General features: G+C 47.0%; 1 protein-coding gene across 10 annotated transcripts in view; it reads right to left on the bottom strand.

The window, feature by feature from the left end:
- SPEG (striated muscle enriched protein kinase) overlaps nucleotides 1-22614 on the bottom strand; it is a 150211-nt gene that overhangs the window by 8125 nt on the left and 119472 nt on the right. For 9 of the 10 annotated variants that reach the window (XM_020792170.3, XM_020792171.3, XM_078383460.1 and 6 more), the window contains 12 exons: nucleotides 17713-17885; nucleotides 16668-16694; nucleotides 16191-16343; nucleotides 15301-15343; nucleotides 15034-15102; nucleotides 11985-14211; nucleotides 10052-10207; nucleotides 6349-6465; nucleotides 5108-5275; nucleotides 4858-4980; nucleotides 3416-3580; nucleotides 1714-2479 (listed from right to left, as the gene is read on the bottom strand). In XM_020792170.3, the coding sequence (XP_020647829.3) occupies nucleotides 1714-2479; nucleotides 3416-3580; nucleotides 4858-4980; nucleotides 5108-5275; nucleotides 6349-6465; nucleotides 10052-10207; nucleotides 11985-14211; nucleotides 15034-15102; nucleotides 15301-15343; nucleotides 16191-16343; nucleotides 16668-16694; nucleotides 17713-17885 (4187 nt within the window). The remainder of the gene's footprint in view (nucleotides 1-1713; nucleotides 2480-3415; nucleotides 3581-4857; nucleotides 4981-5107; nucleotides 5276-6348; nucleotides 6466-10051; nucleotides 10208-11984; nucleotides 14212-15033; nucleotides 15103-15300; nucleotides 15344-16190; nucleotides 16344-16667; nucleotides 16695-17712; nucleotides 17886-22614) is intronic. The other variant, XM_072985337.2, reaches the window with a different exon arrangement.

Here is a 22614-nt window from a genome sequence, read left to right as displayed (position 1 = left end):
TCAACAAATAAAGCCTCAGCATTACAAAGGGCAGAATCAGCAACCCCGCTGCAGAATGAAATGGTTCCACATTTCTCATGTAGCTTGGCTTATCAATGCCTCGGTGAGCATTAGAGCTGCCTCACGTACAGTATTATGTCCTGATAAGGGAACAGAGAGTTTCCCACACTTCTCTGCCTTGTCCCATTCATGGAAAAATACCTGACCTGCACATACAGAAGTATTGTATCTCATGCCTCTGACCACAGAGAGGAAGATGCCTAAGTTTTTCTTGAGATACTGCAAAGAATCCGGGGGTGGGAATTCTCAGATTCTCCCATACAGGTTGGAGGAGTCTAGAAGTTGTGCCCAAAAGATATCTGTTTCAAGCTCTGCTCTCTGCAGGCTACCATAGTCTCCATAACAGTTGGTGAATAGGGCCACAGCTTCCACATGGTTAATCACTGTGCCCTGAGCTAGTCACAAAGTTCATGTAATAAGGTTCTTTAATCTCTCAAAGCTTAGTTGTTTCAAGTGGATGTCGCAATATAACTATAGTAATCATTCAGGATGGAACAAACAAAAATGTATTCGATTTGTGGACATTTATGTGATCATCTCCTTACCTCCTCCAAGGTTCACAAACAAGCTCTCTTTATTTTGTGCTGGGGAAAATTGGCTCTTAAAGTGAAAACCTTTCTGTATGCCAAGAGATTGTAAATTATATGATATTCATATGCATGCACATAGCTTAGTTATGGAGAATCACAAAATTCACCTCAGCCTCTATAGGCTAGGGCAAATGATAGAGACAGAAGGAAGAGGAACTGACCTGAGGGGAAGGAGTAATCCACTGGCCTTTGCATCCTGTTTTCTATGTTGGCACTTTAAAAATATTTTATTCCTTATTTCTTTTTTTGTTGGAAGGACCAAGTTGGTGCCATTCAAGGCCTATATTGCCTCTCTTTGGAATTAGGTGTAGTGCCCTGCAGTGTTCAGTTATATTAAATTTCTTTCACATATGTGGGAAGCGCATGAATTTCATTTTCATATGACAAAGGCAAGAGAGAGACCTTGGGAAAAGTTCTCAGAAAGAGAGAGATGAATTCTCAGGTAGTATGTTCATGATGACCAGAAGAACATTATAAACCATTATAAAGAATTCCACTGCCCTGACATAAAAATTCCCATCTTTAGCAATCCCTAGATGAGTGGGGTTGTGTAGATGGGGTGGGTTACTTAGCAGGCGTTGAACCGCAATTAAGAGGGCAGGGGAAGGTTGGAGCACCTATGGCCACAACATGGAGACCTATGCAGCATCCACAACAGTGTGTAGCTTAATAGCAGCACTGAGCCAAGGAGTTGGGAGTACAATTTCCCATTGTGCCTCGTAGGAGAAAAGCCAGCCTTTGTGATCTTGGGCAAGCTACATGGTCCCAAAGTACCCCCAGAAGAAGGGCCTTCATCTTCTATGCCTAGAAAACCCCAGAAAGGGTCAATTAAGTATTAATACTGACTGGAAGTGCCATTGTTTAGTGGTGGTTTACATGCTGTTTATGGGAAGGTGTCCAGTTTGATTCCTGGCCTATCCAGCCAAAAATCAGTGCAGGATCAATGCAGGGAAAAACGTTGTGCGATCCCATAGAACCCATTCTCACTGGAATAGACAGTCTTGGGGCTGGTTTACCCAATGGAGTAAGGAAACTTCCTTCATCTGTGAGACAGAGCTCTTACCTTGCTTTCTCGTCCAAGAAGGTGTAAGGTTTTTGGGGGACACCCTGGCGCAATGACGACTCATCCTTCGCAGCTGAAGTGAGCCTGCCTTGGGCGCTGCTGCCGGGCTCCCGGCCAGGGGTAGTGCTCCGGCTCAGGAAGCGTGGGTAAGAAGGCACCTCTTCTGTGGATGGAGTGACTGGTGGGCTGTGGGCAGTTTCTGTGGTGGTGGGCAATCTGGGTGGGATGGAGACAAAAGAAGTGGCCACGTACGGGACAGCTTTGGAGGAGATGGTTGCTGGTCCGTGTGCCACCGGGGTTGGTGATGCAGCAGAGGGAGGTGAGAACTTGGAAGCAGAAGAGCTGAGAGAGGATGCTGGGACAGGAGAGCCCTTAGTAACAGCAGGTGGGACACCAGGGGTGCTAAGAGACGTTGCCATCTTGGAAGGTTTTAATGCTGGCTCAGGAGAGGGTGGCAGTGGGATAGCTGAACCCTCCTCATCCTTTTTGGATGGAAGCAGGGGTGCAATTGGGAGTTTTCCTTTCTCTGCAGCCCCAAACTTCTCCATGTTGGCCTGAGTCAATGGTGGGACTGCAGGTGCTTGTCCTTGCATTGGCATTGATCCCTTCTGTTTCCGGGGAGGAGTGGATGGCAGTGGACCTGTGCTTTTCAGTGCTGGCTGTGAAGACTGGTTCATAAGACTCTGGGAAGATCTGGCGGGAACCACTTTCTCTGGGGCAGTGGCACTTTTCTTGGCAGTGAGAGCTGAATGGGCAGCTTTGGGTTCTAAGTGGGGAGAAAGAGAAATTAGCTTCAAAGCAGCAAAACCCTGGTCTCTGCTTTCCTAGCGGCAGAAATTCATATGGGTTCCCACGGAATGATAAACTGGGAATCCCAGCTACGGAAGAGCTAACCAAAGAAAGAAATGGCCCTCTCTTCAGGGCAGCTGTGTCTTGATGCCATGGGGTGGCCGTTTGGAACACGAGACTTGTGAACTACACAACACACACATATCTGTAAGATACACCTATCTATTTGTTGATTCTGATGGAGCAGGGATTGAGAACCAAGAAGAAGCAGATGCAATTCAATGAGTCGAAGTAGCACCCTCCAAAACCCCGAAGGGCACCAGAGCACAGGCTTTTTGGCATCCACAGCTCTATCTTCCATCAGAAGGGAATGACCAAGAGGCCTAAGAAGAAGAGGTAAGGTGCCGCTGTTGCTGCTCCCACTCTCTGCTGCTAAGGCAGATGCTGCATCTTGCCCAACAGTGGGGCTGGACCTGTAAGTTCTGCTATACTGGTACCAGTGGTGATCTCTCACTCTTTGACTCATTCCCACAATTGCCACCAGGTGGCCCTCCCATTACGTTCTGAGGGGAAGGAAGAAGCAGCAAAAGGGGGAGAGAGAAAAGAGCAGAAGAGAAAGGGGGCCAGCCAAGGAGGAGAGTGAATGCAGTGCCAACTGGAATACTGTTGGATCCAGAATAACATTTCCTCCCCATCCTTCTAGGTAACTGAACCAGCCACCCTCATCCCACCACTGCCTTTCAATCCCTCCTTGTCATGTCTTTTAGATGTTAAACCTGAGGGCAAAGGCTGCCTTATTGTGGATTTTTGTACACAGTTCTGGAACCCTCCCTGCTCTCCATCTTTTCTTTTCTTTTTTTCTGCTGCTTGCAATCCTTGATCAACAAAAGGTTAACAAATCCCTCCAGCTCACCTGCACTTTCAATTAACACTTTCCCCGAGGGATTGCTGTAGGGGCCCTGCCCAGCCTTGTTAGCACAGGCCACTCGAAACTTGACAGTGCTCCCCACTGGAAGATCTGTTGCATTGAAATAGCAGTCAGCAATGCCGAAACTTACTATCTTCCACTCGTGCTCTCCTGGAGAAGGAAGACAAGGATTTCAGAAGGTGAAATGGTTCCTTTGGAGCCAGAACTGAACTGAGCCTTGTGTGTTTGTATTGATTTACACTTCTGTCTTACCTTTCAAATTCTCATTGTTCCCCTAAGCTCTCAGACAGCAATTAAAACAATATTCTATCCATAAAACAAAACATACGATCTAGAAACCTACAAGCCACACATTAGAGTCACAGAAGGCAAAGCGAACTAAACTTAAACCAAAAATGCAGTGAAAGAAAAGATTTGGTAATGTATTGAAACACTAGTAAAGAGAGAGCCAGTTGGAGCAAGTTGCATGACATGTGTAAAAAAAACCCAACGGTCCTCTAAGTAACCTTAATAACTGATCCCAAACCATGGAGTTCTTTACAAATAATAATCAACAACTGTGCTGAAAAAAATGAGTTTCTAACATATGAAGAATGCTGGATTCAGTGCCTTCAAATGCAGGCCAGAGTCCATCCTTCACTGCCACATTTTGTGCTACCTGAAGTTTCTAAACCTTTTGTTCAGAATCAGCCCTGTGTAGAATGAATGCACTGGAAATGTAAACTAGAGGTGCCCCTATGGTCATGCATGGCAGTGGCTAGACAGTGCATCCTTAGGGCTTTCTGGAAAGGGCAGTAAAGAGAAAAATGGATCAGGCCTTGGAGATCCCCATTGCAGCAGGGAGCTGAGGACCTCTGAGCGCTGACCTCAGATTTGGGCTAGCTCAGATAAGGGAATTCTATAGCATGATGCCAAGGTGTGTAGAGAACATACAATTTAAATATAGTGCCACTGTGGCGTAATGGTAAGTGTGCTGGACTGTGACTCGGGAGACCCAAGTTCAAATCCCCATTTGGCTGTGAAACTCACTGAGTGGCCGTGGGCCTGTTCTAGTCTCTCAGCCTGCTGGACCTCACAGGGTGGTTGTGAGGATAAAATTTGGAGAAGAAAGCCATGCAAACCATCTAGCGCTCACTGGAGGAAAGGCAGGATATAAATGCAATTAAAATAATGAATAATGTCAAACACATGTGGGTGGGGAAGAGAGACTAGAATGTGCCATTAGTTGTTTCAAAACAGACAGGGAGCCAAAGGGAATAGGGGCAAGCGGCAGGCAGCAGGAGGCCGAGATCTGCTTCTAAGATCATTTGGGTGTGAACCATGCCTTAGATGTCCACAAAGAGCTAGGGGCCACCCCATCTGAACACAATAGCCTCTCATAAACAGAAAGCAGCTGAAAATCTTTGCAATGTTCATCATATCAGTACCATCCATCTTGCGCTCCAGCGTGTATGTGCAGGGTGCCTGGCTATCTGCTGGCCTCCACAACACCAGAACTGTGTTCCTGTACTTCTGTGGGATTTCTGGAGTGCCTGGTCTTCCAGGAATCCCTGTTCCAAATAGGTTTGGGGGAGGGGGAAAGAGATTGAGATGCATGACATACTGAGAGAGAGCTAAAGTCGTAGATCTTTCTTGGGGAAAGGGGAAGTCAGAAATGCCCCTCCCTTCTGTTCTTACGTGCCACAGCAATGGTGCATGAACTGGTGGCAGTGCCCAGGGCATTGGTGGCGTTGCATTCATACAAGCCTGCATCCTTCTTGGAGATTTTGGAGATGGTGAGCAGCTGACGGCCATCCTTGCATGCTACAATGTTGAGAACTCCCTCTGACACCAGAGCATTCTTATCTGTGGAAGACAGGAATATGATCCACAAAGCCACACAAAGTGCATCAATATGCCCCTGTCAGAACCTGATGAGGATAACTGACTTCCCCAGGAGTCCTACAAAGATCTATAGACCTCTCAGGCAAAGAGAACAGACTCTGTGATATGTCATAGCTGACAATTATCCTAGGAAAGGGTTAATCTTAGAATGAAACCAGACCATCAGTAATAAGCATTTGCAAACTCATCTGGGTATTTTATTATAAGTGTCTTCATTGTTGCAGTAATACCAAGCAATTCCAAAACGTGTTAATTACGTGCACATTCTATTTATTTACATCATTTCTAGGTTCCCTGTGAAAAACATAAAATCTGAAAGTATCACACACATGTAACTTTTGAGAAGTCCCAGGTGTATGGCTTCATCTTGCAAAAATATGCCCCCCTCTATTCCATGCGGTACTGTCCCCTTCAGCTTGTGTTCTACAATCCTGCTCTATCTTGAGCTCAAATCACTTTTCTTCTTCATATAACTAGTACTCTTCGCAGCTTGGAAAATATTATTTTGGTGGCTACAACATACAAATTCTGGGAGGGCCTAGGAATTGTAGTTTTTTTTTAAAAAAAATCACTTTTCCAATATGCCAGTATACTAATATATGGTTCCTTGGCCAACTCCTCTCCTGGATAAACTCAGGGGTCCTTATTCCAATGCACTTTTCACAGTTCCAAGCAACCAAGTCCAGTGCCTTGAGTGGCAAGAAGAATCAAGAAAATAGGATTTGTGCCACAGAGATGTGGTGGTAACAACAGCTCCTTCTATTTGCATAATGGTCCTGCAACCAAATGACAGTTTTCAATTCAGTGCCAAAACTTCAGGGTGGAGCTGAATTTTATTAAGTCTTAAGACTGACACTGCCCCCATGAAAGTTTGGCAGTTGGGCTGTAGTTCGGAGAGCTGCTATGGGATGGACACAAAACGATATGCCCTAAACACTGGGACAACTCTGGTTCTCGCTTCCTGGTCTTGGGAGATGATAAGCTCCAGTGATTCTTAAAACCCAAGTGCAGCACACACATGACAAATAACCTACCTTTCATCCACAGTATACGAGGGGCAGGGCTGGCTGCAGGAAGGCAGCAAAGCTGCACAGCCTCTCCCTCCAGCAATACCTGGTCCTTCAATTTAATATGGAAAACTGGAGGGAAATCTGGGTGGGAAGACAAAAGGAGAACAGGCATAAATCAAAGGATGATGTGGGAAGCCACCTGCCTGGCACTACAGAAGAAAGCAGGGACCTTATCCGAAAAGGGAAGGACAGATTGCGTACCTGTCACTGTAGTTCATTACATATATGAGGTTCTTTTCTCACCTGCATAAACATATTTGGAAGATTCTGCAGCCTAAAGAAGATGTCAGTATACATCTTCTCCATTGTGCATGCTCCCCACTCTACTAATCCTCAGCTCCCAAGGTCCACCACTGATATAGAAACAGGAGTCACATGACAGACAAAGCGGGAGGATGGGTGGGTCATGTAAATCCAGATTGCCACTCAAAGAACTACAGGTACAGGCAAAACCTGTCCTACTTTGTGGTCTCTGTGAATCATATCTATAGTAGACTGACAAGCTCACCTACTGGCTACTGGGATGTTACACCAACATAGAGATCACTGCACTGCCAAATGAAGCATCACATTTTGACCTGACACCCAGCCTATAATGTTTGATGAACTTGGCTATGACCAAATTACTGCCTTGTAAATGTCTCCCAGCTGAATTCCTCTGAGAAGCACTGTAGATGCAGCAACTGCTCCATGTGAATGCCCTTTTAAGGAAGTGGGCATTGTCTGATTTGCTAGTTGGTAAGATAAGGTGACGGTGCTAATTATCCATTTTGACAGTCTTTGTGATGTAACTTGTTACCCTTTCTTCAACCCCTGATAACTCACAAAGAGTCTGTTTTGGAATTGCTTCATTCTGGTCTTGTAAAAGGATACTCTTCGAATGTCCAGGATGTGCTGTGACTTTTCCACCTCTAAGGTGGATGATGGAAAGAAACATAGGGAGCACTAAGGTTTGATTTAGGTGGAAGTTGGAGGCCGAGTAGGAAAGATCAGGAAACATTGTTGCTTTGTCCATATGGAATTATAGGAAAGGTGGGTAATGCCAGAGGGAGCAGAGTTCGCTAGCCCCGCATTATGCCCCAAATTCTGAAGTTTGCTGAGACTGATGCTGTACTGGTGCTTGAAGATTGTGGATGTTGTTGATATAACAAAATGTAAAGCTTTGAACTCGTAGGCCTGGTCACCCAGACCAAATGTAGGAAACACCGGTGGTCCGAATGGATGGTAATATGGACATGAGCCTCCTTGAGGTCTATCACAACAAACCAGTCTCCTTTTTTGAGAAGTGGCATCTGTGATTGGTCGGCATGGTGGGAACTCTTCAGTTTAGGCAATTTTGGAACCAAGGCCATGTGCGAGTGCTTTCAGATCTGGCAACTTAGAAAGCAAGGCTCTGCACAAGTGCTTCAGTTCATGGAAGGTCCCTCCCATGTGGCCAGTGATTATAGGAAACCAGTATCGGGGAATACAGTATATGGATAGGCTTTAAAATAGAAACATGGTTTTGTCTCCCTGCATCACCTGGCACTGGTAGAAAGATGGTGGAAAGAGCCACTCCAGGCCAGGGGAAAACTGTGGTATAACACCACAGTAATAATGTGGAGGGTGCCTTGCCTCTTCAGCTTGTAGGTGGTGATGCTTAGTGTTGTTTCTTCCTGGGAGGGGACCCTTTTTCCTTACATGTCAAACCCACAACAGAGGAAGATTTGTGAGATTACTCTTGAAAGGTGAGTGACTACTCAGTTTGACTATCCCTTGGACTCTGGCAAGCAGTGACAGCTTGCTTAACCCTGCTGGGCCAAGTGGCTGCATTCCAGAGAATGGCTAAAGGCAAGTGAGGATGTCCAACACCAGGATATTTCTCCTTCAGGTGCTGAGCCCAAGCAAATAAGGTCATCATGCTCCTCATGGTCTTTGCTTTGAGGCGAGTTTATGGTGGAGCAATGGGTGGGCTCTTGATGCCTTGGGAGCATGTGTTTGGGAATCTTGGCTTTGTTAGCCTTTGTCTTTATTGGTCGGGAGCCTGAATCCACAGGCCATTTCCTCTTTTTCTGTTCAGACAGTACTGGTTTGGATGTGAATTCCAAAGCTGAGGACCTATCCTCGGTATTGAGCTCTGTTTTGAGGTCATGTCGGATGGAGTGCCTCCATTAGAAAAACATGTTTGGAAGGCATTTTACAGATGGAGACCATTGAAACCAAGGTTGTTGTCTCTTTAGCGATGGTGTCAACAGCTTCCAAGGATTTCTCCCCAAGATAACATTTTAAGTGGGGCTGTCTGTTTTTGATGGCTACGTTAGTATATTTATGGTAGATCTCACAGTTCTCATTTGATGGCCCTCACACAGGCAATGAAGGCACTTAAGTGTCCATCAGTGATGGAGAACTTATTGGTGCAGCTGACACACTTCTTAACTGGACCCGTTGGGGTCATAAAAAAGTGGGAGCAGCTGTTAATTCACAAACAATTAATGTAACTAATTATGAATATAACCAACTTTTTTTAGGATGAAGAAACTGGGAGAGGAACAAAGAGAATAAGACAATGAAGAACACGGTAAGTAGAATCATATGCAAACCAATATGATTTTGAGGAGAAGAAGCAAAGACTGTAGAGACATTCCCAAGATATTTTCTCTGGCAGCAAAAGAGAACTGAGGATTTTAGCTACAGGGTGGGGAGCATACACAGTGGAGATGGCATAACCTAATATCTTCTTTAGGTTCTAGAAGGTTCCAAATATGTTTGCACAGGTATGAAAGGAGCCCCACATGTGTGATTCTCAGAAACCACAAAGAAGAATTATTCCATATACTATAGGTCTATGGATCTGTTGATTTTTCTGAGACAGCGAGAACTCTGGAAGGGACAGAGCTTCTGGGTGGTGGGGAACCGCTGGTGGGGCAGATTCCGACCTTTTAAAAGCCAAATTAGACGTGCCATCTGGATTTGTCCTGTAGGTCAGATGTCTGTCTAACAATGGCCTACAGATCTTGGTGAAGAAAGACAAAAGGGATACAGAAGACACCTCCGAATTAGAGATGGAATATTCATATTTGTATACAAATATGAATATCCAGGACCCAGGTGGCCGGGATCCCCAGTCCCGCCTCTCCACACCAACTCATCCACTTACAGGTCGCCACACCAGTGTCCTGCTCATTGTGCCAGCATCAGACAAAGCCTGGCTGGCACTGCTCCATCTTCTTTCTCTTTTGGCCACTCCAGCCAGGGGGCAGGATGACGAGTCTCCCGACTCAAGTGCTGAGTGGCCAGAAGAGCAGGAAGGCAGAGCAGCATCAGTTGGGCTTCGTCCAACACTGGTGTGACGAGCAGGATGCCGACTGCGTGCACTGAGTGGTGACCGATAAGTGGACGGCTTGGTTGCAGAGGCAGGACTAGGGGTCCTGGCCATCTGGGTCCGGGATATTTGTATTCGCATATGAATATGAATATCTCATGTCTACTCAATTTCAATCTTTAATTTCATGTTTCCATAGAATTGGCCACTCAAATTACCTGAGCAGCTGGAACCGCCTTAGCACAGCTGAATAGGGGAGAACAATTCATATTCCTCTTAGGCCACCCCACTAATATTCCCATCCAGTGTTTCCCTAGACCACTCCCCCAAAATGAATTTACAGCACTCCCCCTCCAAAGGTAATACCTGACTCGCTGAGGACATAGGGTTGACTCGTAATGACAACCCCTTCCCCTCTCAGGCTGACAGGAATGTTGGGCTGAGATGCAACCTTGTCTTTCTTGGCTCGTGACAAGCTCCAGCGCTCCCAGCGAGAACTGCGACGGTGAACCTCACCAGAAACTATGGAGTAAAGAGACAGTGATGGGCTAATTGTTGTTGTTTTTTTTTTTGTCCAAGTCAACTGAATTTCAGGAAAGAAGGGGCTCACTGGGAAAATTCATTATCTTCATGCATATTCACCACAACCACATTACCATCTTCCCTCTGCTCAGTTCACAACTCCCTCGTTTCTTTATTTCCCAGTCCTTAATTTAACTGGCACTGTAACTGTAGTCTACGGACACAATGGCTTTAATTTTAAAGTCAGCTCCCTTCTAGTTATTAGCATTTGGACAGTGCTTATAAAGGGAAAGCTGCCTTTAAAACGTTATGGTTTATTAACTGAGGAATGCCAGCTGCTCTTTATATAGTCACAGATAAGGAGAAGAGTTTCCATGTAAGAAGATAGGAACACATGCTTTCTGGATTATTCTCATTATAGGAATGAAACTGCTCTGCATAACAAGACTTCCTGAATTTACACATTTTTTGGGGGGGGGATATACTCCGAATACACACACCTGTTATGAAAACACAGAGAGAGCCTCAAAGGGTATTTCTTTTCCTTACTTTTGTTTGCACAGGACTCTCCACTTTCCAGTTCAAAATCATATACAGTATTGCCCCATATCATCACAAGCTGGTTTGCCAACGCCCCTTCCCAGCTAAAGCGCCTGTTCTGCGATACACACTAGGCAGTGAAAGCTTCTTTTGCAGTCATGGCAACTCCCCCTCCCAAAGGTCTCTCATTGTGGCCATTTTGCAAAAGGCCCAAGGCCACAAGAATGTTTTCCTGCTCCTACTTAACCGTATAGAGAGGATTGGTTGTAGGACAAAACCCACAACCAACAGAATGTGTCTGTTGCTGCCAGACCAGCATTTCAGCCTGAAGGTGGGAGCAGGAGAAGGAAGGATTTTCGAGAGTGCTTTGAACCAAAGATATCCAAAGTGTTTCATCTTAGCTGAAACACTCTGGACACTACAGCCCAGTTCTGGTGTTCTTTTGTGCACTTGAATAAAGAGAGTTGAAGATGTTTACTCCAGACTACTGCCTTTATTCTCACTCTCTCACTGCTGAAGGAAAGATCTGAGAACATGAGACCATACTCTTCTGAATGTGATTACAATGGTCCAGAGTTTCCTGTCCATTGCTGCTTTCCTCACATGACTTCCTTTCCATGCGAAGGCTCTCCAGCCAAGCAAGAGCCCTAGAAAACCAGGAAAGCCTCTGCACAAACATGAATCTCTCCTCTTTGAAATAATGCTTTCCAGGTGAAAAAAAGGCAAAGCCAGAAGAGGCAGGGCTAGGCATTCCTCTCTTCACCTATGGAAGAAAGCAGGTGAGTAACACCTGACTAGGTCAGAAACAAAAAGGCTCCAATTTCCTTGGAGCTTCATTACTGCATTTTCCTTTTCATCTCTTTTCTGGCAAAACAGGATGCTTAAGAGTTTGAAAATGCAGAGGGCGGGCTGGAGTCACATCTCTGGCTTCTTCTACGGACTTGCAAGTAATAACACCCAAAAAGGGCTTCACTTCCTCTGGGCTGGTAATATTTTTTAATGTCAGAACAAAATATTCAGATATATGAACCCTTTCTCCCTGCAGTCTGAGATGGTAGAACCCTTCGAAATCTGCTTCTGCTTGTGTGATTTTCCTTACAGACTAGAAAGGTGAAGTGATCAAACCCCCTGCTCCATGTCTGCAACATGTCTGTGTGCAATGTGCCCAATCTGTAGTGCCCACTCCACCCCTCCCACCACCCCCCAGTGTTTGTTGGGGGGTTTTTTTTTGACTCACCATTGCCTGTGGAACTGTCAGACTGGAAGGACTCTGTGGAGGGGACATTAGCAGACTGGGCGGCCAGCTGGTTCTGTGGGATGCCCACCTGACGCAGGTTTTCACCCTCAGAAGTTGCCCGGCGCAGCTGAGAGAGGAAAGGAGCTCTCTTCTCAGGCTGCCTGATGTGGTCACCGCCGGCGGCCGCCTGGTCTTCCTCAGCCTGGTGCTGTGAATGACTGCGCAGGTGCGTAGAGAGGCGGCCCATGGTGGTACCGATCTTCCGGCGTACAGCCATGACGGGCGACTCGCTGGAGCCAGGCTCTGACTGCTGGCTACCCGAGTCCTTTTTGTCCTTGGATCCTAAGCCCCAGGACAGCCGCCGGCTTTGGACTGTTCTCCCTGCATCTTCCTCCTTGAGCTTCCTCCTCTCAGTAGGGGGTGTGCGACGGAGCCGCATTGACATCCTGCGAATGAAACTGCCTTCCTTCTCCACCTCATGCAAGTCCTGTACGGAATGAGCACGCCGAGAAACCCCCGTCTTGGACAGTTCTAGAGGAGCACCCGCAGGGCTTGGCCGGTAGATGCCCTCCTCCCGTACCAAAGGGGCAGCCAAGTGTCGCTCCTCAGACCTGGAGAGTAGTTTGCGGCCTCTGCTGAGGGAGCCTTCCCTGCCCCTTTTGAACTTGGCCTCAAACACCTCTTCAGAGTCAATGTCTGCAATATGCTCGGTACTGGAGGAGGGACCTGGGAGGGGCGGTTCTTTTTCAGCCGTCTCTGCGGCCTGCTTGGCATAGACGGCCGTGTGGGTTTGAGTCTCTGCTGCTGAGATCTGAGGTATACTTTCAGGGGCAGCCCCAGGAGGTTCTGTTACATCCTCCTGGGGAACCTGGGCTGACTCACCAGCTAAGGACTGCATGACCTCAGCATAGGCAGATCGTTTGAGAGTTGAGCTACCAGGGGTAAGCGAAATTGCTGTGGGCGAGGCTCTTGGGGATGCTATGCTTTTTACAGCTGTTGAAGTGTCAGGTTTGGCGAATCTGGCCTGTGATCTCTCCTCAGCCCCCCTCGGAGTTGGTCTCCTCAGGCTCGTCCTGGTTATGGGCTTTGCTCCTGCCTCTGCTTCAGGGGTCGGTGGCTTGGAGGGAACCTCTTGTGGAGTGTGAGGTGTATGGGGCCTGGAATCATTCAGAGCTGAGAGGGATGGTGTCTCTCTTAATTTCTGGGCCTCAACCTGTGCCACAGGGATCTCTAGTGGCTCCCCTGATCGGCGGTGCAGAATGACAGGCTCCCCATCACCCTGGCTGAAAGAGCTGCTCTTCTGGAGGAGGAGCCCCTCAGGGGGCAGGTGCTGGGGAGCCGCCTCACTGGAAGCAGCACGCACCATTTTATGCCCAGGGGACAGTTGTTTCTCCAACCTGGGAGGCCTTGGTGCTTTCTTCTCAAGGCCAAGGGTCTCCAGTAAAGGCCCTCGCAAGCCACTCAGTTTGCCATCCACGGGGCTGCCACGTAGCAAGCGCTGGCGCATGAGTTCCAAACGTTGGGTATATTCTTCCTCAGGTAACCCTCCTTTTCTATGGTACAATGTGCCTGGGCTGGGGCTGCGACGGGGCAATTCCATAGATGCTGCCTTGGTCAGGATTTTACGGGATGGGAGCTCAGTTTCATCTGAGGGAAGGTTGAGCAGCAGGGCACTATCGGCAGAGCTCCCTCGACGCAGCTGCCCCTTCCGTGATGCCCTCTCAAATACTTCTGGGGAGTCCAAGCTGGAGCCTTTCTTCAGGGCCCTCCGTTTCTCCGGTCTTTTCTGGCCCTCACTGTGAGCTTCTTCATCAGAAGAGCCAGGTTCCTCAGCCTCCGTCGAGCGCTTCCGTGCCTGCATCCCCTTCGCCCTTCTGACAGAAGGCTCCCCTTCTTCTTTTCTCTTGAGAGCCACTGCTGCTCCTTGTCCTTCATCTTGCCACTCCATGGAAGTACCCTCCTCATGCATGGGAGTTCCTTCTGGACCCAGCGGTTCATCGTCGGTTGGGATCTCAGTGAGGGACATGCGGGATCCAGAAAATTCAGGCTGATGGGGCATTGGAATATAAGGCAGCTCTTCTGGGTCATCAGAATCAGAAGACGAGGACAGCACTGAGGTCTGTTTCAGGAGGCGTGGCACAGCAATAGACAAGTGGCTGGATGAGTCCTCCAAAAGTTCAGGAATAGGCCGTGGTACCATGTTGCACTTATAGCTAATCTGGGAGCGCTAAGAAGAGAGAGAATATCATGGCGGGAATAATCTAATAATAATAATCTAAGGCTCAAGCATAAATTGGAGGCCAAATTACAACAGCTATAGTCCTATTTCCTTATCCAATGCCAGATCATACCAACTTTCTGCTTCTTGTCTAGGGAAATCCCTTTGTTGGCACCCGTAACCTCTAAAATAATCAACCCAGACTGTATCCAGGACCCTGATCTCTGTGAAAGGAGGCCTCAGTAACTGGGCTTCCTTTGAACCAAGGATGCTCCAGTGTTTGCTCTGCATTGGACCTTGTCCTTCTAAATCCTTTCAATGTGTCAAAACAGTAGGTCCTTCCATCTTGCTGGTCTAAACCAAGGTTTCATTTCTACTGACCAGAAGGGAACCAGCCACCCAGTCCATGTGTTCTCCCTTAACCGCAAATGCTGGAAATTAGCAAATTCCATATTCCTTGACACAGACATACTAATCTAAATGGAACTGGACCATGACTGGTGCTGGGGAATGCAGAAACATTCAGTGGGATAGCAGCCCCTTAGTCCTACCAAAAGTGTTACCTCCAAGCCTTAAATTCACATTTGTGAAATATAATGTACATTCCCAAGCAGAATTATCATGCAAACCCAAGTACTAGTGAGTTGGGACTTGACACATTTCCAAACTGGTTTTGCAGAAATAGTCTACACTCACTTTCTTGTCCACTGCCTCACTGTTATCCCTGGCTGAGAAAATTTGCAAGATTAAGCCAAGCTCTCAGTGAACTGCTTGAGCCCATTATCTGTCAAGAAGTGTCCTGTCCCTGTCACCAAGAACCACCAACTTTACCTGCCATTTCCTGCGAGACATGAAGAGCTTGAGGTGATCTGTGCTGATGCTCTTGCCTTTAGCCAGTGTCTAAACAGAAAAATGGAGAGATGCAAATTCAGGCAGAGGGAGATAGTTGCTTATGTTCTTGGCTGAAACCCAAATACAAAGGAACTTCTTCCATCTTGCGCTACCTGGATTTTTCTCCCCTCTCCCCAAATTTTCTCCCACCCCCAAAACCAACATAGGGTTCACTTTTCTTTGGGAGGCATCAGTAACTGGACTTACTTTGAACCAGGGATGTTCCAGGGTCTGCTCAGCATTGGGCCTCCTGTTTAAAAATGAAAAGGAATGTACAGAAGCTATATTCACTACGTTAGGTGAGAGCTGAACTTGCAGACCCTTTCCACCTCCAACAAAGCTTAGAGAAACATATCACCTTCCTATATTCAACCCTCTTGAGCCTACTTCTTCCTTTTCCCCCTAACAGCAGAACAGCTTCACCTGATTCCTCCTAATTTCTCCTCTCCTCTGTAAATGCCTTCTTGCTCAGATGAAATCTAATCAAAAGATACCAAGAGTTCAATCTGGCTTTTCAGAAGAACTGACAACTATTTCACCCCAGCCCCAGTTTCAAAATATTTGAGGTTGCTTTTCCTGAACAACAGCAATGGAAGATATGGTTTCAAAATACTGTATGATAGATAGATAGATAGATAGATAGATAGATAGATAGATAGATAGATAGATAGATAGATAGATAGATAGATAGATAGATAGACAGACAGACAGACAGACAGACAGACAGACAGACAGACAGACAGACAGACAGACAGACAGACAGACAGACAGACAGACAGACAGATAGATAAAGTTGATATTTCTTCCTTAGTGTTTTCTCTTGCCACTTCTGAAACTTTGTTCTCTGACAGCAGAGAACTGAAACTTCCAAGCACCAGAAAACTAAAACTCCTTTTCTGACCCACTTGGAAATGACTCTTTCTTGCTCTTCTGGACATGTGGGTGTCCCTTCGTGTCCTGGAGAGGAGGAACAAAGCTGGCTTTCTGCCTCTCCCTACAACAGTATGTGGAAGGTATGTGAAGGTATGTGAGGAGTCAGCCCACAAAGCCCTCTGTCTCTACCCCCAGAAGGATCCTTCCAATACCCCATTACTCACAGGCGATCATTAACCAACACTTTGATAACAAAGCCTTTTGCCTCTCTTGTCAATCCTGTGAACATACTCTCCTCAAAGGCCACATTGTAGTTGCGGATGTTCATGAGTGTTGTCTTGTCATTCTCACCCACAAAAGGAGAGATCCCTGTGAGACTGTGCGAGAGAGAAAAAGTCCAACAATTGTTAACTGGCAGACATGCCACAGGTATGTCTGACAAAAGATAGTATAGATGGGTCAGGGGATTTATTGGGTTAGATTTTCAGCCCCCTCCTGCCACAATATGCGCCCTGAGGGCAGTGTAGGCTTTCAATCTATTAAAGAAGAAGAGGAATGAGCAATATGTTAGAACACATTGGGGTGGGATTACTTTGGGGCAAGGGAGACCCTTTGTCCTGCTCCCTATGTATGGTAACAATTGCTGAGAGACAGAACAGGCCAGGATAGTCCTAGCCTAAGTTCCCATATCAGAGGCTTACCATAGATATGTGATGACTCCCACTGGCCTGTAAGAAGAAAAAAGAGACAGAGAGAGACTGAATTTTAATGAGCCCTGCTAAGAAACCTCTAAGAGTCACACTACAGAGGTTCCTATACTGGGTCATCCTAAGGTACAGTAGATAATGTGCCCTTGATAGCAAATGATGTGCCTCCAAGATATGTGAGGCAACCCAGAGTGCCAGATCATTCCAGTCTCTGCACTTTTGGGCCTTCTGAAGGGAACCAGTAGGTTAGGCAGGATTGAGGCAGGTTAGCATAGCCTAACCTCCCAATTTGTCCTTCTACAACTATTTGATTTGCACTGGGAGGCTGTCCCATCTGTGGCCCTGGCTGAGCCATCCCAGCATCTCCTCTGTGTCTATTCTCCTCTGTGCAAGCCAGCAGACAGAAGCGGACGGAGGTCCAATATATATGTTGCACCTTCCTCCCACAAATTATCACATGGCTCTGTAGCAACTTCTCACTAAGTACTAGGGACGCCTCTGAACACAGATTGGGAGCATTCGTTTTTGGACTACAGCTCTCAGCACTCCTCAGTCAACAATGGTCACTGGACACAGTTGTACATTTCCTATGGGGACCGATATTGCCTAAGATAGAGGAGCAGAAGTTTCTAACTTTCCAGCTGTCATGAAATCCAGTATCTGACAAGCTCGCTTCTATTTTCTGGATTCTGTCGTCTCCCCATTATATCTCAAGACAACAAGCAGACCACAAGAACTTAACATCAAGCCTTTCTTTTCCCCACCCTTTTCTCGGTTTTGTAACATCTTCCTGATAAAGAGATATTTAATTTCCAAACCTACCGTATTTTTTGTGTGGGACTAATAAAGATATTACCCCAACATAAATTTAATTTGTCACATTCTGTCCGTATTCTAGTAATCTCTGTTCTCTGAACAAGCCTCACGGCCAAGCTTAGTATTTTTGTTCCCTAAAATCCCTGCTGCTGATGCCAGTGTTTGGGGGATGCCTAATCTGCATGCACAAACGTGTTTGCATTGTGCTGGCGCATCTGTTTACCAAACATCGGTGACACAGGAGACAGGACTCTGGCTGATGATCTCTGGGCCTACGAATTCAGGAGTGCCGTACTTGCAGTATTGTGGCTCATCTGGAGTCAGTTCCTGGGCATTGCCAAAGTCACAGATTCTCACCTGATCGCTGCATGGCTCAGCCAGCAACAAGTTTTCTGGCTGTGAGGAAAAACAAGGAAGACATAAATATCGGGAAAAGGCTTAGCAAAAGTAAGTCACAGCTGCAAAATGTGCAAAGTCATGAGGCACAGTTTCTATGGCAACAGATGACATGCATGATTCCCTTCTCCAGACATTTTTTTTGGGAGCAAAGAGGTTAGGTGTGCCATTACAACAAAATCAACAGAGTCTTGTTGTATCTTAAGGACTAAAAAGCTTTATTTGGCATAGGTTTTCATGGACTGCTGCCCACTTCTCACATTTTCCCACAGTCAACATTGCATAATACATCTCACTGATGTTTAATAAAACTGTATTTCTCAGAAGGGTATTGGCTTCCTTCTGAGGTTTACAAGAGGAACAGAATTCATTCTCCTGCCCTTAGCAATCACCGCTGTGCTTAATCCCTATTTCTGCTGCTTAACACTGGAGAAAGGGTTACTGCTGCTTTCTGCTCCTTTGCATTCTCCCTGACTGAAGAACTGTTTCATGGCCCACATTCTCTCCCCAGGAAGCCTCAGCCTTTTCCTGCCTAGTCACCTTCCATCTGCTTGTCAATATGTCAGACAACCTGAGCTCCTCCTGGAGCCTGTCAAAGAGTCTTCAGAAGAGGAAGAGGGTGTGGGAGGGAGGGAGGGAGGGAGAGAGAGGGAGGGAGAGAGAGAGAGAGAGAGAGAGAGAGAGAGAGAGAGAGAGATTTCCCTTGCCTTAAGGCAACAACAGCTAAACCTTTGCAGTCCTTTCCAAATCCAATGTATGTTGTTAGATTTTCTTCTTTTCCTTGCTTCTGACACAATTTACAAACCTCAGACTTTTTTCTGGCCTGTATCATCTGCTTTTCTGTGATGCCAATCAACATTGGGTGCAGGATTCTGGATTGTCTCCCCAGGGCCTCCTCACAACAGCCTTATTAAAGAAACCATTGTGCACAGAACCCAAACTGCCCTTAGGAGCTCAGCCACCCACTCCAATGTATCCTCAACTTTATTGAGTTCCCACAGAGGACTGTTCCAGAACATGCTGCCAATATGCTAAGGAACCTGAGGGGAAAGTGCTATTATAGACATGTCCTATTGATAGGCTCCTCATGGTAGGCACCTGATCGGCTAAGGTGGGGACAAAAAGCTGGACTACACAGGCCTCTGGTTTGATCTAACATGGTTTTGAAAAGTGGGTGAAATGTTTCTCTCTCTGGTATTTTCTTGATAATCTTCATGCAACTATTCCTACCTATTTTCATTACAGGAGTACAGTATATGTGATTGTTGCTGCTGGGCAAGCATGTCTGTATCGTCTAAACACTTGCTACTACAGTAATGTCTGTGGGATGGGTGGATGATAGGAATGGTTCCTACTATTACACCACCGGACCCCAGGGTGGTGACAGACTGGTAAGGGAGACTTCAGCCACATCAACCACCTTTCCATTTGCTCTTGGGCAGAGACTATGGATGGATGTGGACAGGAGCATACAATAAGAGCTCAGACAGTGAAATAATAACGTACTGGGTTTCTTTCTACCTGAAGAAGAAAGTGTTTTGGCATGTCAGGTAACTGCAGGTCAAGCTAGTCAGTTCACAGATTAAAATCTGATAGCACTAGCCCTCCAGTGATAGGAGTCCTCAGAGCATGATATAAAGCTGTGGAATCTGAGTCCCAACCTCCAAGAGATCTTTACAAGGACTCCTTCAACAACTACTTTCTTGTATTCCTTCCTTCTTTAAAATTTAAAATGCCACAGCCTTCCTAAAGTATCCCCTCTCATTTTAGTTCTTTTGTGATATTCTCTCCCCCCCCCCCCCCAGGCTCAGCCAGTTCTGGGGAAAAGTTCCTAGGGGAAATCCGGAACAGCTATTGAAGTTGTTCGGGGCAGGGGGAGATATGGTGTGGGAGACAGCACTAACAGCATAATGTGAGAGGAAAGGGGGAAAGGATATTGGCTGTCTTGAAGCTGTTCTCAAACTTGAATAGTCTGGATATCCTTGATGACAAGCCCCCTTGGTTGAAAACGCTGCTATTAAGTGCCAGATCAGTCAAAGGGAAAACAATAGCCATCCAGGACTTGATGCAGGTTGATCTGGCTTGCATCACAGAGACTTAGCTGGATGAGGCTGGGGGTGCCAATCTCTCTCAGCTTTGTCCACCAGAGTTCTCTGCGCAGGAATAGGCAAGACCCGGGGGGGGGGCAGGGAGGTGGAGTTGCAGTCGTCAGTCATTATACTATCCCCCTCACCAGGTGCTACATCCCTTGGTTTTCTAGGTTTGAATGTGCGTGTTTGAAAGTGGGAGCCCAGGACAGAATAGGGATTCTGTTGGTGTATTGCCCACCCTGCTACTCAACAGTCTCCCTTCCTGAACTAGCTGATCTGATTTCAGGGATGGTGTTGGAGTCTCCTCAGCTTGTTGTGCTGCATGCCGAGGCAGCTTTGTCAGGAGTGGTTCAGGACTTCATGTCCTCCATGATGACCATGGGGCTGTCCCAAATAGTATGTGCTCCCACTCATGCTGCAGGCCACACTTTAGACCTGGTTTTCTGTACTAGGGTTAGATGTTGGTGATTAGGGTATGGAGGAACTCTCTGTAGTTCTGTTGTCATGGACAGATCATCATCTGGTGGGGTTTAGACTTACTGGAACTCAGAACCTCTGCAGGGGTGGGAAACCACTTAAGATGGTCCACCCCAGGAGGCTTATGGATCAAAATGGTTTTCTGGTGGCTCTTGGGGAGTTTCCAGTTGTCTCAGCAGGCAATTCTGTTGAAGAGCTGGTTGACCTCTGGAATGGGGAAATGGCCAGGACTGTTGACACAATCTCTCCTAAGTGTCTCCTGCCATGAAATAGAGCCAAACTGCGCCCCCCCCTCGGTTTACTAGGGACCTGGTGGTGATGAAACGAATGGGACGGGAACTAGAGTGACGATGGCAGAAAACTCAAGAGTGAATCCAACTGAACATAGGCTGGAGCCCATTGCAAGGCCTATTCTGTGGCAGTGGCAAAGAAGTCATTCTTTGCTGCCACCGTTGTGTCTGCACAGAGTCACCCAGCAGAGCTCTTCCGAGTGGTCAGCGGCCTGTTATATCATGGCCCACAGGAAGGCAGTGCTGACCACTCAGTAGCTCACTGTGAAAAATTTACACAGCACTTTGCAGGCAAAACCGCTCAGATCCACTCTGACTTGGATGCTGTAGTTATTACAGGTCCTGTAGATGTAACTATGGCTCCTGCTTGTCCTGTGTTGATGGCTAAGTTTCAGTTTTTGCAGCCTGGTGATGTGGACAAGATCCTTGGACCATTGAAGGCTACCATTTGTCTGCTAGATCGTTGCCCATCCTGGCTTATAAAAGCTGCCACAGAGGGACTGACCTAGTGGGTCCAAGGGGTAGTGAATGCCTCCTTGCAGCAGGGTAGGATCCCAGCTTGCTTGAAGGAGGGAGTAGTAAGACCATTATTGAAACAAACTTTCCTTGGACCCCACATTACTGGATAATTACTGACCAATCTCTAAAATCCCATTCTTGGGCAAGATGCTGGAGTGGGTTGTGGCTTCGCAGCTCGAGGGATTCCTGGATGAGACAGATTATCTAGACCCATTTCAATTTGGTTTCAGGCCTGGTTATGGGATAGAGACTGCCTTGGTTACCTTAGTGGATGACCTATGCCAGGACCTGGATGGGGGAGTGTGTCCCTGTTGGTTCTGCTGGGCCTCTCAGTGGCTTTCAATACCATTGACCATGGTATGCTTCTGGGCCATCTCTCTGGGATGGGACTTGGAGGCACTGTTTTACAATAGCTCCAGTCCTTCCTAGAGGGGAGAGCCCAGCGGGTGGAGCTGTGGGACTCCTGTTCGACACCCTGGCCTTCGGCATCTGGTGTCCTTCAGGGATCTTTTTTCTCCCCTATAATATTTAACATCTACATGAAACTACTGGGAGAGGCCGTCCAGAGTTTAGGGTTCAGTCTCACCAGCACACTGATGACACCCAACTCTATCTCTCCTTTCCATCTAAATCCAAGGAAGGTGTCTCGGTTCTAAATCAGTGTCTGGTGTCGGTAATGCTCTGGATGAGGGCGAATAAACTGAAATTTAATCCAGACCAGACAAGACAGAGGTGCTCCTACTCAGTCGAAAAGCAGATCAAGGAATAGAGTTGCAGTCTGTGCTTCCTCTGAAAACACAGGCATGCAGCTTGGGGGTGTTCCTGGATCCATCTCCGAGCCTGGATGCCCAGGTTTCAGCCATCGACAGGAATGCCTTTGCACAGTTAAAACCAGCTGCACCTGTTTCTTGAGAGCTCTGATAGGGCCACAGAGACACATGCCCTAGTTACATCTTGGTTGGACTTCTGTAATGCATTCTACATGGGAAAGTGTTCAGAAACTTCAAAGGGTCCAAAATGCTGCTGCCAGATTGCTACCTGAGGCTGGTTACAGGAAACATGTAACACCTCTGAAACGGTGAACTCCACTGGCTGCCGACCCGTTTCCGGGCACAATTCAAAGTGCTGTTTTTAACCTACAAAGCCCTAAACGGCTTGGATCCAAGCTGTCTAAAAGACCACATCTCCCTCTATGAGCCTGCCCGGGCATTAAGATAATCAGAGGAGGCCTTTCTCTCAGTCCCACCACCCTCACAGGTGCGCTTGGTGGGGACACAGGAGAGGGTCTTCTCTGTCGCTACTCCCAGATTCTGGAACTCCCTCCCATGGGAAGCTGGCCTGGCTCCATCTTTG

Source organism: Pogona vitticeps, chromosome 1 (genome assembly GCF_051106095.1).
Source record: "Pogona vitticeps strain Pit_001003342236 chromosome 1, PviZW2.1, whole genome shotgun sequence".
NCBI lineage: Eukaryota > Metazoa > Chordata > Lepidosauria > Squamata > Agamidae > Pogona > Pogona vitticeps.
This window is presented reverse-complemented; position numbering and strand designations above follow the sequence as displayed.